Source organism: Heliangelus exortis, unplaced genomic scaffold, assembly GCF_036169615.1.
Source record: "Heliangelus exortis unplaced genomic scaffold, bHelExo1.hap1 Scaffold_132, whole genome shotgun sequence".
In the NCBI taxonomy this organism is placed as follows: Eukaryota; Metazoa; Chordata; class Aves; order Apodiformes; family Trochilidae; genus Heliangelus; species Heliangelus exortis.
The window spans coordinates 408,921-421,165 of record NW_027285951.1 but is presented as its reverse complement, the minus strand read 5'-3'; the positions used below and the strand labels follow the sequence as shown (position 1 = coordinate 421,165).

Below are 12,245 nucleotides of genomic sequence, written 5' to 3'. Positions count from 1 at the left end.
GCCCCTGTACTCAGCGCTGGTGAGGCCACACCTCGAGTCCTGTGTCCAGTTCTGGGCCCCTCAGTTCAGGAAGGATATCGAGGTCCTAGAGCAGGTCCAAAGGAGGGCAACCAGGCTGGTGAAAGGACTCGAGCACAGACCCTATGAAGAGAGGCTGAGGGAGCTGGGGCTGTTCAGCCTGAAGAAGAGGCGGCTCAGGGGAGACCTCATCACTCTCTACGACTCCCTGAAAGGAGGTTGGAGCCAAGTGGGGGTTGGTCTCTTTTCCCAGACGACTTTCAACAAGACAAGAGGGCACGGTCTTAAGTTGTGCCAGGGGAAGTTTACGTTAGATATTAGAAAGAATTTCTTTACGGAGAGGGTGATCAGACATTGGAATGGGCTGCCCAGGGAAGTAGTGGACTCTCCGTCCCTGGAGATCTTGAAAAAGAGCCTGGATGTGGCACTGAGTGCCATGGGCTGGGAACCACGGGGGGAGTGGATCAAGGGTTGGACTTGATGATCTCTGAGGTCCCTTCCAACCCAGCCAGTTCTAGGATTCTATGATTCTATGTACCTTGGAGCCTTTTTTAGGGTAGAGGGACTGTGGATGTCTTGTTTCTTGTTCCCCTAAGCCTTGTAGTTACACAAAGAACAGTTGTATTTCGTTCTAACGAATCCGTATGTTTGCATATTTCACATTGCTGGAGGCAGATAAATTATTAGTACTCTCAAAGTTGGGTTAGCAAACACTTCCTAGTTATTTACCATGAATTGCCAAGCACACATATATTACACCGCCTGTAGTCAGGGCCTGGGGCTGTGCCTGCCTGGCTGCCTGTCCTGCTGACAGCCCTGGAGTCAGGGTGTGTGTCCCGAGGCGTGGAGCCCTGTGTCCCCAGGCAGCCCCAGCTCCCCGTGAGCAGGGCTGTGCAGCCTCTTTGCCCGCTGCTTTGCACAGCCAGCTCCATTTGCCCAGCTGTGCCTGGGCCGGTGCCTGGAGCAGTGATTTAGTGAGAAAAGCTGCGCTGGGGGGCTTGGGGGATCTTGGCTTGGAGAGGAATAGAGGGCTGGTGTGGAGAGCTTCAATGGGGGAGAGCAGCCTGGTGGAGGAGCGGGGACTTGCGGGTGCTGATTGTGTCCTCTTGCCTTTGCAGCAGGAGGTGCTGGAGAAGAAAGTGGTGTGTGGAAGAAAGCAGAGCAGAAGAGTGAGCAGAGGAGGCTTGGAGGAGTGAAGTGGAGGTAGGAGTCTCCGCTCCACTCACACGCACACACCTAAAGCTCTGGAATTACCTTTTATTGATTCCAGTTCTATGTATACTCAAAAGGAGGGGGGTTTACATACATATTCATAGGATTACATCATGCCATTATAATATTCATGATAGTCGGAGTCTGGGCAGAGTCTGGTTTTGGGGAGATATCCGGGGGTCGTGGGCGTCTTTGGATGAAGTAAGAGCTCTTCCTCAGGCTTGAACTTTTTACCTTTCTTGATTTCCCCGACTTCATTATACTGTTACAAGGCAATATCAGACCCTAGCCATAACTTTCCTCTTATCTGCTGGTTGTGACATCTTTATTTTCTTCTTCTGCAGACGTTCACATTCCTTTGGTATCTCGTTAGCCTTGGCAGTGTCTTAAGAACAGGACCTACGCTTTTAATTATCTCTGAGACAGAAGTTAGTCTCGCTAGGGCCTTGTTTTGTTCACACTGTTTCAGTGGAAAAATTCCATGTCTCAACTGCTCTGCTTGGCCCCACATTCACTTCTTACTCGGTTCAATTCTTTTCCTGAATTTTACTGGTTAGGAATACAAATTCATCATCAGCCATTACACTCTTCTTCCTCTGCAGGGCACCACCCAGAACTGCACACAAAGCTGGAGCTCCACAGCACTGCTCAGACTCAGTCTGCATGAGAATCCTCAAACCACAGACAGCTCTGTTTTTTCCCCAAACTCTCTAAGGGAAGCTGCTACTGAGCAGCCTGACTGTGACACTGCAGGGATACACAGTGTTCTGCCTCTGCAATCACAGGAGAGGTGAGAAAATGGAGCCTGGAGAACTCCTAGGATTCTGTGATGCCTTGAGCCCAGGATCGGTCCCAGGATCAGAGCCCAGGTCCCATCCAACAGATTTCACCACATGCTGTACTTTCCCAACACCACATTTTATTTGGGGACCTTTTTGACCAGTTGGGAGCTGTCCCAGAGGCCAGGAGGCTGCACCTCCTGCTGCTCTGATGAGACAAGGAAAGCAGCTCTGGCTCAGCTCTGCCCTGCCCAGCTGTCCCAAGCCACCTGGGCCCACCCGGTGACGCTGACCCTGCCCAGCAAGGCTGGAACCTCCTGTAGCCTCTTGGGCAGCTGGTGATGGATCCATTGCCAAACAGCCTCCAACAGGGTATCTTGTTTGGGTGTCTGAATCCAGCTGCTCTAGGTCTCTGTGGGAGAGTTCAAAAACTCTGCAGACACCCTGGTGACCTCCTGGAAGTGACAGAAGAGGAATGCAGCAGCTGCTTCTCACAGCTTGGGAGAGCTGGAATCAGTTGGGAGTCTCCGGATGCTGATGCAATTCCTCACCTGTAGGTGGGCTGGAAGAACTCAGCACCAGCTGATGATGCCCATGACACTGAGCAGGAACTGCTGCGAGGAGCAAACGTTCATCATCATCATCCTCAGCTGTGCCCAGGACTGCCCTGGTGTAGCTGTGCTTGGTGACCAGGCTCATCATTTCAGGTGAAACACCCTCCATTTTACACTCTGCCTTCTTCCTGCAGCTGCCAAACAAAGCCCTGAAGACAAAGCAGTGCTAGGGTTTAAAAGAGCTTTTTGCTGAGGTAAACCCTGACTCCCTTCTGCCCTCTGCCTCCTGGCATCACCACCCTAAAGAAGGGGAACCTGGCTGTCCAACAAGCTGGGGCCAGGGCACTCACAGGGCTCAGCTGATGTGCAGGTAGCAGGAGAGGCCAGGACAAGTGCTGTGTGCTCTGCAGGCTCTGGGTGCTGCCTGTGCAAAGGAGGTCATGGCACGGGGCTGCTGCTTCCATCTTTGTTCCCACGCTGCCATCTGCACCAGGAGCCCTTAGGTCAGGGACAATTTCTCAAGGCCATCTTCCCACCAGGACCTTCGGCCCAGTGCAGCCACTTCCTCCTGCTGGGATGACATTAGGGAGGTTTAACTGGGAGAGCCAGGGCACAGGAGAGTTCTGGGGGCACTCGTTTGGACAGGGACAGTCGGGCACAGCCCGGGGGTGCACATGAGGGAACAGCAGCCGTGACGGGGCGGTGGTGAAAGTACCATCTCCTGATGGGGGCAGCAAGATTGTCCTTGACCCATCTCATCATCAGCAGAAGCACAGGCCTGGGAAGGACCATCTTGATCTCTTCGGCTCCCTCACACTCTGCAGGATGTGCAAGGTCTGAGCTGCTAAGGACCTGACTGAGGGATCAGGGTCATACTCCAAGCTATTGATGGCTGCAACAGAAAGAAAGCGAGCAGTGGTGAAACCCTGCTGTCTGCACAGCCCCTTCTGTGCAAGCCCATCCCTCTCTTTACCTGACTAGGAGGAGCAGCTGGGACCAAGGGAGCAGCTGGAAGCTGCTGCTCAGGAATCCCAGGCTCCCAGACTGGGTTGGGCTGGAAGGGATCTTCTTAAGGATCGCCTAGTGCCAACCCCCCACCTCGGGCAGGGACACCTCCCACTTGGCCGGGGAGCTCCAAGCCACAGCCAGCCTGGCCATGAACACTTCCAGGGATGGGACAGTCACAGCTTCTCCCTCCCTCCTTTCCCCGCAGCAGCGGAGCCAGGAATGGCAGCACCCTGCCCAGGCTCTCTCCCCTGCCCCACCAGCACCCCTCTGACCCTACTCACCATCCCACACAACCTCCAGTGTCTGTTTGGATCGATTCCTCCCCAGGTGCCGCACAGCAGTCCCTGTGCACAGAGCTCCCGTCAGACCTCCCCCTCCCCAGCACTGCGGCAGCACAGCCCCCGGCCCGGCCAGCTCGGCCGCACGCCCTCCTGCCCAGCACTCTGCGGGGATGGCCCCGGGCAAGTCCCCGAGGGCGCTGCTGACACTGAGCCAGGCGGCCACCAAGGCCACTGAGGCCTGGGCAGGGCAGGGCAGGGCAGGGCAGGGGGGGCAGCGGGAGGCCAGGGCCCTGCCCAGGACAGCCACAGGGCTGCTCCTGGTGCCAGGGCAGTGCCGGGGGCTGGGGCCGGGCTGCCAGAAGAGGGTCCCCAGGGGCTGTGGCTCACCTATGAACCGGATGGCCTCCATTCTCACGCCGGCCTGAGAGTCCCACAGGTAGTGCAGGCTGAAGCACACGTGGTCTTCCACCCTGCTCCTGTCCTGCTTCAGCTGGAGAGTGCCCGAGGTCACGTCATGGGGCTGGCACAGACCATTCCCCATCTGCCAGAGCAGTCCCTCTGCCCATCCCACCCCTTCCCCCCCAGGCCATTCCTTTCTGCCAGCCAGGAGCCCCGGGGGGCTGAGGTGCAGCCAGAGCCACAGGCTCTCAGAGGGGGTCTGGGGACACTGTGACCCCTCCATGCTGCTGCCAGGGCCCAGGTGGGCTGGGGGCTCCTGCAGCACCCAGGGGCTGGGGGGAAGAGGGGCCTGCAGAAGAAGCCCTGGCTGTGCCTTGGGGAAAGGGGAAAGAAGGGGGACTGAGCTCCAAGCTGTGCATTCTGCTCTGGATCAGGGACAGCCAGGAACAGCTGCACATCCACACCCTGGGCACATGGAGCATCCATCCCCTGCCCAGCCCAGGCCCTGGCACCTGGAGCTTGTCCTCACCAAAGTCTCTCCAATCATCCAGTTCTTCCCCTTCTTGATCACCCTCTTGAGCTTCCTCCAGCCCAGGAACTTGGCACAGATGAGGAGGGTTTTGCCAGAGGCCTGCAAAACAGCAGCAGGTGGGAGCTGGCACCACAGCTCAGAGCAGGAGACCTGTCGTCCCCCTCCTCTGGGCAAGGCTGCAAACTGTCCCCAGCTACTTCTGGGAAGAGGCAGCTGGGGACAGAGCCTGAACGCCTGGGCTTCAATGCCCGAGGCAGGGACACGGGGCAGCCACCGCCTCACTTATGGCACTCTCACAGCCAGCACAAGAGAAATGGGCAAGAGCTGCTGAGCTGCTGCTGCCAGGACTGGGGCAAAGGGAAGGAAGGGCAAAGCAGGTGCTCAGCTTTCAACTCTCTACCTCAGCCACACTCCTGCTCTCAGCATTCATGTGCAGGAAGAGCGAGACCACGACCCCGCGTATCGCCTCCTTCATCTCTGCCTTGTCTCTGCTCACCACAGCCTTCATCGTGTCCCCAAAGAGGCTGAGGGAGAGCTCTTGCACCTGGCTGGACTCCTGGGAGGAAAGAAGACAGTGTGACTGCACAACAGCCTCTCCCCAGCCACGGTGACCAAAAGCATTAACGTGGTCAGCGTGAGGGGAGGTGCTCTGGGGTTGCTGGGCTCGGGGCACCTATCTAGAGGCCGAGGCCAAGGAGAAGCCATGCTGGGTGCAGAGCCCAGCAGAGCCCTCCCAGCAGAGCCCAGGGCCGTGAGGAGGGCAGCAGCCCTGCCCAAGTGCTGCCCGTGGGGCTGGGCTGGAGGGCAGCTGTCCTTGTCCCTTGCCCCTCTGCGGGATCAGGTCCCACAGCAGCCTTACATCACCAAAGAGGGGTGGGAGCTTCTGTGCCAGCAGCAGAGCGATGGGGCTGGCCTCTTTCCTCTTCAGCTGACCCATCATGGTCTGGAAGAAGAGCAAGGCCTCCATCCTGATGTCTGTGGATGGATCCTTCAGGCACCTCAGGATCCTGTCCAGCAGAGATCTGCCCCGCATTTCTCTTGCCTGGAGGAAACAGAGAATTTCTGTGAGGGTGGAGCAGTGGAGGAGCAGCCTGGCACAAACGCCCCGTGTGCTGAGCACCAGCCTCCCCCCCGGCTTCCCGGCAGGCGCTGCGCATGCCGATGGGGATGAAGGAGAGAGCAGGACAGCAAAGGCTGTGGCCCCTGCTCAGCCACCCCTCTCTCTGCTGACAGCCACCTCCTTCCTCTCAGCCAGGCCCAAGCCAGCGCGTTACCCCTGCCCCAGCCCCAGGCTGCCAAGGCGGCTCCGCCTGACTCCGCCTCGCTCACCATCTGCGGATCTCCTGACAGTGCCACCAAGCCCTCGAGTGCCCGCAGACGGATTGTCTGACTGCCATGCCTCAGGTAGGCGTGGAGGATGCGCAGGTCACTCCAATCCTTTCCCAGGCCCTGGCAGCCCAGCAGCTGAAAGAACAACAGCGGTGAGAGACGGGCAGAGCTGCGGGACCCTGGCACTCTGCAGCTCCTGGTTACGCTGCCAGCTCGGGGGGGGGGCAGCCCCTCCGGGGGGCAGCCCTGCCTGTGGACACGTGGGGGTGCTGAGCACTGCCCCAGCAGGGAGGGCTGGATGGAGGGCCCAGGGACTGACTGGCAGCAGAGCCCTCTGTCCCAGCTCCAGGGACTGGCATCCCACCCGGCGGCAGCTGCCTGTGCCAGAGGGACGGCTTCAGGAGCATCTGGCAGAGGCACTGCTTCCCACCAGGCTTACCTCACTATAGAAAGTCATGGCATAGTTCATCTGCCATTCCCTCCTCTGAGCAAGAATCTCCTTCACGTGCTGGAACAGGAAGGCTTGCTGCTCAGCCGGGCTCTTCCTCATCTCTCTGGGCAGGGCAGGGCAGGGCAGGGCAAGAAAAGCAGTGCTGGCAGTGAGCAGGGCAGGCAAAGCCTTGCTGGGATTGCCCTGCCCAGCCCAGCCAGGACAGCCCAGGCCAGGACACGCCTTTGCCCCCAGCCACAGCCTCCACACCACTTGCTGACAGCGCCCTGCTCTCTCCCCAGGCAAGGAGCACCCCTCGCCACTCGCATCGCTCCCTGGCCAGCGCTGCGGCTGCAGCCCGGGGCCTGGGTGCCTGGGGACTTCTCTGCCCCCGGGGATGGGGCTGCCGAGGCACTGCTGGCTACAAAGGGCTCTCACCTGGCCAGCAATCTGACTCCTCTCTCCAGGGTCTCTGCTCGCAGCATCATGTCCCAGCCGCCCTGCTTCTGGATGTTCTGGACATGCCCTTCACAGCCAGCAGCGTGCAGCAGAACTTTAATGCCCTCCACTGCCAACCTGTGTGCAGAGCAAGGTCCAGTTACACACAGAGCAGGGGCCCTGGCCCAGGGCCCAGGGGAATGGCAGGGGAAGGGGATGGCGCACCCCAAGGGGACGGGTTGATCAGCCCCAGGCTGCTTCTGCTCCAGGATCACTGCAGCCAGGGAAAGTTTGTAGAGCAGGGTCATGAGGAGCCTGGGGAAGAGCCCTTCCAGGATCCTCTGACAGCGGGGCCGCTGGCTGAGCCTGTACAGGACCTGGCTTGCCTGCAGAAAGACACAGGGACAGCTCTCAGTGCAAGGAAGCTGCTGGGGCATATTTGTCCTTGGGGAGCTCACGGGGCAGCCTTGGGGGGCTGGAACAGGGGGGTGGGTGCAGGGCAGGTCCCTGCTGGCCCCCAGGGGCTGTGTCCACAAGTGCTGGAGGAGGGGGCTGTTGGGGGCAGGCAGGAGGGGCTGTGTCTCTTTTCCTGGGGAGCCATCAACAGCCCTGAAGGCCCTGAAGCAAGGCCTGCTCTGCTCACTCACAGATGGGATAGCACAGTTTGGTCTCCAGCCCTGGATCACACCCAGCAGCCTGTCAAGGACTGTCTCAGCAGTGCTGGGCAGGGACAGCAGCATCTCCCACATGGCCAGCGCAGCGCTGCAAGCCAGAACACTCTGTTAGCAGGGCTGCCTTGGCCACTGTGCTGTGCCTGGGCTACGGAGCAAGTCCCCAGGGCTCTTGGGGCTCATACTTGTCACAGGAGGGACTGATCCTCAGCAGGCTCCTAACTGTTGCCTCGGGGCAGCACTCGCTCAGCAGCCCGAGCACTGATCTCAGGACGAACTGCCCTGCTTCTGTGCACACCTCCTCCACTTTTCTGTGGATGCACCTCAAGAGTGTTTCTGCCTGGAGGGAACAGAGGGGAGGATGCTGCTGCCACTGGGCTGCAACCATCCCCTCAGATGCCACACACAGGGAGGGAGGGGCCCCTCCCAGCAGCACAAGGCCCAGGCTCCCTGGCCAGGTCCTGGTGCTCCAGTCCCAAAGATGCAGCCCAGAGCTTGGGCCAGCTCTCTCCCCTCCCTCTCTCCCTCTCTCCCTCCCTCCCTCTCAGGCTGCAGCTGGAAGATTTTGCCCATTGTCCTTTCAGTCCAGGGAGTGGAGGTGCCAACACAAGGACTGAGACCAGAGATACCCACAGAGTATCCAGGACATTGGGAAGGGGTGTCAGGGGAACTGGAGCTTGTCTGGACCTGAGGCTCCTTACCCTGGGACTGATTGCCACAGCTTCCTGGGAACAGCAGCAAAGCCTGGCTCTCCCTCCCAGCCTCAGGGAAGAATCCCCACACCAATCTGCCATGGCCAGGAGGTGGCCCTTCCCACTGCAGCCTCTGCTCCTTTCTATGCCTCTGTACCCCTCAGGGTGCAGAGGGCTTTGGGGGAGAAACCTCCCTGGGGGGTTTGCACGGGGGAAACCGTGACCTGCTCTGGAAATGCCAGACCTGCAAGACATCCTGCAGACTCCTGAGGCTGGAGGGGCAGAAGGTGGCTATCAGATCTCTCAGACACTCCTTGTCCTGCTCCTGCAACAAGAGAAGGTTATGGGGAGCATAACCCCAGCAGAACATATGCTGGAGCAGGCACAAGGCAGGTGACAGTCTCTGTAGGTACCTCTCCTAACTCTTCTAGAGCATCCGCACACATCTTCTGGCCCTTTGCAGCTGAATACCAAAGGGTGGTGGCATCAGGATTGGAATCTAACAAAGCAAGGGAGGAGGGGGAGCTGAAGGTGCTGGCAGGACTAACTGAAGGGCCCTACCCAGCACCCAGCCCCGTGCCAGCTCCCGAGGACAGAGCCAGCTCTGGGCGGGCGGACCCAAAGAGGGGACTGGCAGGGATCAGGCTGGGGATGTGCCCAGCAGCCACTGCCATGCAGGAGCACAGCAAAGCAGCAAAGCAGCCAAAGGTCCCTCACTCACTCACTCACTCACTCACTCACTCACTCACTCACTCACCTGTCTCCAGCAGCTGGGCCCTCTTCTTTAAGATGGGGAGACCGCTCTCTTCCACCTCATCCTCCACCCAGGCCAGCCGGGGCCGGCTCAGGGACCTCTGCTCAGTCCTGGGGAAGGAGGAGAGGCCATGGGGGGTGGGCATGGGGGTGGCAGAGCTGCTGGCCCCAAGGCTGCACGGCCTGCAGGGAGAGCCCGTGGGGCCACGGGGGCTGCGTGGGGGCAGGGAGATGTCTGGGACCGGCTCTGCACGGGGCAGGGAATCTCCCAGGGATGGAGGCTCCTGGGCAGCCTCTGAAGAACCACAGCCCTCAGGGGCTGGGCAGAAGCTCCCGATGGACAAACCACAAAGGCCTTTCATGAGCCCTCACATTTGACCCCACGGTGCCCACCCAGCCCCAGCCCCTGGCTCTTACCTCTCTTGGACACTGAGCAGCCTCTGGGAAGCGCCATGGTCCTCTGGGGAACCACAGCGGCTTTCGCGAGATCCAAATACACCAGACATGGCTCAGGGCTCCAGTCAGCTCTCTGCTCCTGTCTGATCCTCTCACTGTCCTCCTGGACACTGAGCCAGGGCCACCCCAGCACTAGGAAGGGACCCGGGGTCCAGGGGTGTCACCAATGATGTAACAAAGGTCCCATTGTCACCTGGCAACCGGGCCAGGTGTGTACAGGCAGGCACTGGAACATCCACACCCAAGTCTGACATGCACAGGCACCATAAATCACCTTTTCAACAGCCAGCTCTCTCAGCTACTCAGTACCTTTTTCCAGAGTGGCCCACTTGGCCAGTGCCTCCATCTCTGGCCAGCTTTCCCAACTCTCTGCCTTCTCTATCATTTCAGGGCATTGCACTATCATCCCAACACCAAAGCAAGCAGGTGACAAGTGTCTCACCTTCGTGCCAGCCAAAGTCCTTTCACACATTTCACAAGTCCTTCAGAAGAAAGGATTGAGTTTCTCTGACTCCAATTCCTCCTCTTGTGATGAGGGAAGAGCGGCCTCACAAGGACTTGCTGCTCAAGCTTTTACAGAAACCTCTCTCTTCACCCTTTGCACAGGATTTGCTCTCTCACCTTCATCAGAGCTCTCCCCCACATGCTCCATCTTTGCTGTGCCTGTGCACAGGGCTCAGCTGCCTTTCCTCACTGCCTGACCACAGGGGCAACCTGTGGGGAATTGATCCCAAACCCCCACTCCCTGTCCCCCTGTGTCAGGAGGAGAGGGGAAAGGGGAGAGGGGAGAAGGGAAAGAGGGAAGGGGAAAGGGGAAAGGGGAAAGGGGAAAGGGGAAAGGGGAAAGGGGAAAGGAGGGGGAGGAATACAACTACGCTTCAAAAAACCACCAGGGAAAGGCAGCAGGGCTGTCATCCATCCAAGAGACTAAGAACATTTATTCAGACTGACAGAAACATAATTTCATGTCTTCTGATCTATCACAAGTTCTGGAATAAGCTCCCAAAGATGTAGTTTAAAGTTCATCAGTGTCTGGGGAGCGAAGAGACAAGATTCCTGCTGTTACTTTTACAGGAGAGAGGGGCAAAGAGGTCACTGTCAGAACATGATGGCTACGAAGCCAGAGCTGAACACTCCCTGTGATTAAAAGCAGACAGCAGCAGAAGGAAATGGTCTCAGGGGCTTCCTGCAAAGCTGTGACTTTGGAGGAATAATTACAAAAGAGGTGCAATTCCCCCTTGGACATCACAGAACATGTTTCATGCCATGGATGACAAACATTCAACTCCTCTGCCTGAACACTACTGAGTGATTTTTCCCTAAAAAAAAGGATAACTTTTTTTTTTTTTAATGGGTGACTTTTGTCACCCATTATCCTCTTCTTGCCAATTCACTGACACTCACTCTCCCACTCCTTTCAGGCACTCTCTGGACTCCTTCACTTGCTCCCCTCCTTGAAAATAGGAATTAAAAAGTTCATCCTTCTCCTAAAGGGACGTCACAGCCCCCTTGTATATCCATAGGTAGATCTATATTCAGGCAAGGTAAGTTCCAGAAGCAATCAGAATTGGCAGCATGCTGATGGATGGAGTTAAACCCAGTGGTGGTCCCAGGGTGGTCCCCAGGGCTCTGCACCAGTTCTCTTCAACATCTTTATCAGTGGACGAGGGGATTGGGTGCAAATGACACCAAATTGGGTGGGAGGCTTGATCTGATGAGGGCAGGAAAGCTCTGCTAGAGGGACCTGGGCTGTAGGAGATTCAACAAGGGCCAGGAAAAATATTTTCCCCAAAAGGGTTGTCAGGCACTGGAACCAGGGGCTGAGTCACAATTTCTACAGAGACTTCAGAGATGTGGGGATGTGGTGCTGAGGGACAGCATTGGGCTTAGCAGGGCTGAGGGAACACTTGGACTTTATTTCAAAGATCTTTTCTAACCAAAAGAGTTCTATGATTCTCTGTTACAAGTGGGGGAAGCACGGCGAGCAGAAAGAAGCCCAAATGCAGCATTATTGCAGACATTATTTCTATATAAATGCAGACATTATTTCTATATTAATGCAGACATTATTTCTATAGAAACACAGTCCATTATTTCTACTGTCCTTCAGAAATCAGATAAAACTTTCTGGGCCAAACCACATGGAATAAGTGACAGACACCTCAGTCTCTTTTGCAGAGCACTTTACCACATACAAACCTGGGACCGTGTCAAAGACAAAGATACCAAGTGTCCTGGTTTGGGCCAGGAAAAAGGGGATTTTTTTTGTCTTGTACTTTTCCTTTCAGCTCCGTCTCTTGGAAGTAGTTGCACTTGCTGAAATTAACAGGAAGTTTCTCAGACACTGTCTGCTTCTAGGACTGGTAAAACTTGATTTTTATAGTTACAGCAGAACCAAGGCCACTGCTCAGCTCTGAGGAACATTTTACCCTCCAAGAGGAATAAAGAGGTCCCACCTGCAGCTCTCCTTTGGGGAGGAACAGACCAGATAGGTGCCAGGATTGACCAAACAGAGAATTCCATCCCATACACCTCATACTCAGGATACATTTGAGGGATCACAAGGCTCAAACCACTTCCTGCCCTTCCTGCCTTTCCTGCTTCCCCTTCTTCACCCGTCCCTGTTTCCTTCAGCAGAGGAAAATACGGAAGAGAAAGCTTAGGTTGGTGTCTGAAGTTGACTTTCTGAGGAA

The 12,245-nt window shown here is 57.1% G+C and overlaps 1 protein-coding gene across 1 annotated transcript; it reads right to left on the bottom strand.

Moving 5' to 3' along the window:
* Positions 1-3,324: 3,324 nt before the first annotated feature.
* Positions 3,325-6,581, bottom strand: LOC139790711 (maestro heat-like repeat family member 5). Its single transcript, XM_071732577.1, has 7 exons — positions 6,552-6,581; positions 6,113-6,247; positions 5,643-5,825; positions 5,184-5,339; positions 4,781-4,882; positions 4,147-4,342; positions 3,325-3,455 (listed from the first exon to the last, which is right to left on the bottom strand). The coding sequence occupies exons 1-7, from the start codon at positions 6,579-6,581 to the stop codon at positions 3,325-3,327; spliced, it is 933 nt and encodes a 310-aa protein (XP_071588678.1).
* Positions 6,582-12,245: the final 5,664 nt, after the last annotated feature.

Excerpts from the sequence above, each read along its gene's own strand:
- LOC139790711 (XM_071732577.1), bottom strand. The coding sequence starts at position 6,581 with ATGAACTATGCCATGACTTTCTATAGTGAG. Across the intron at positions 5,826-6,112 it reads TGTCAGGAGATCCGCAGATG|GCAAGAGAAATGCGGGGCAG; the intron begins GTGAGCGAGGCG and ends TGTTTCCTCCAG. Across the intron at positions 4,883-5,183 it reads AGAGCAGGAGTGTGGCTGAG|GCCTCTGGCAAAACCCTCCT; the intron begins GTAGAGAGTTGA and ends GCTGTTTTGCAG.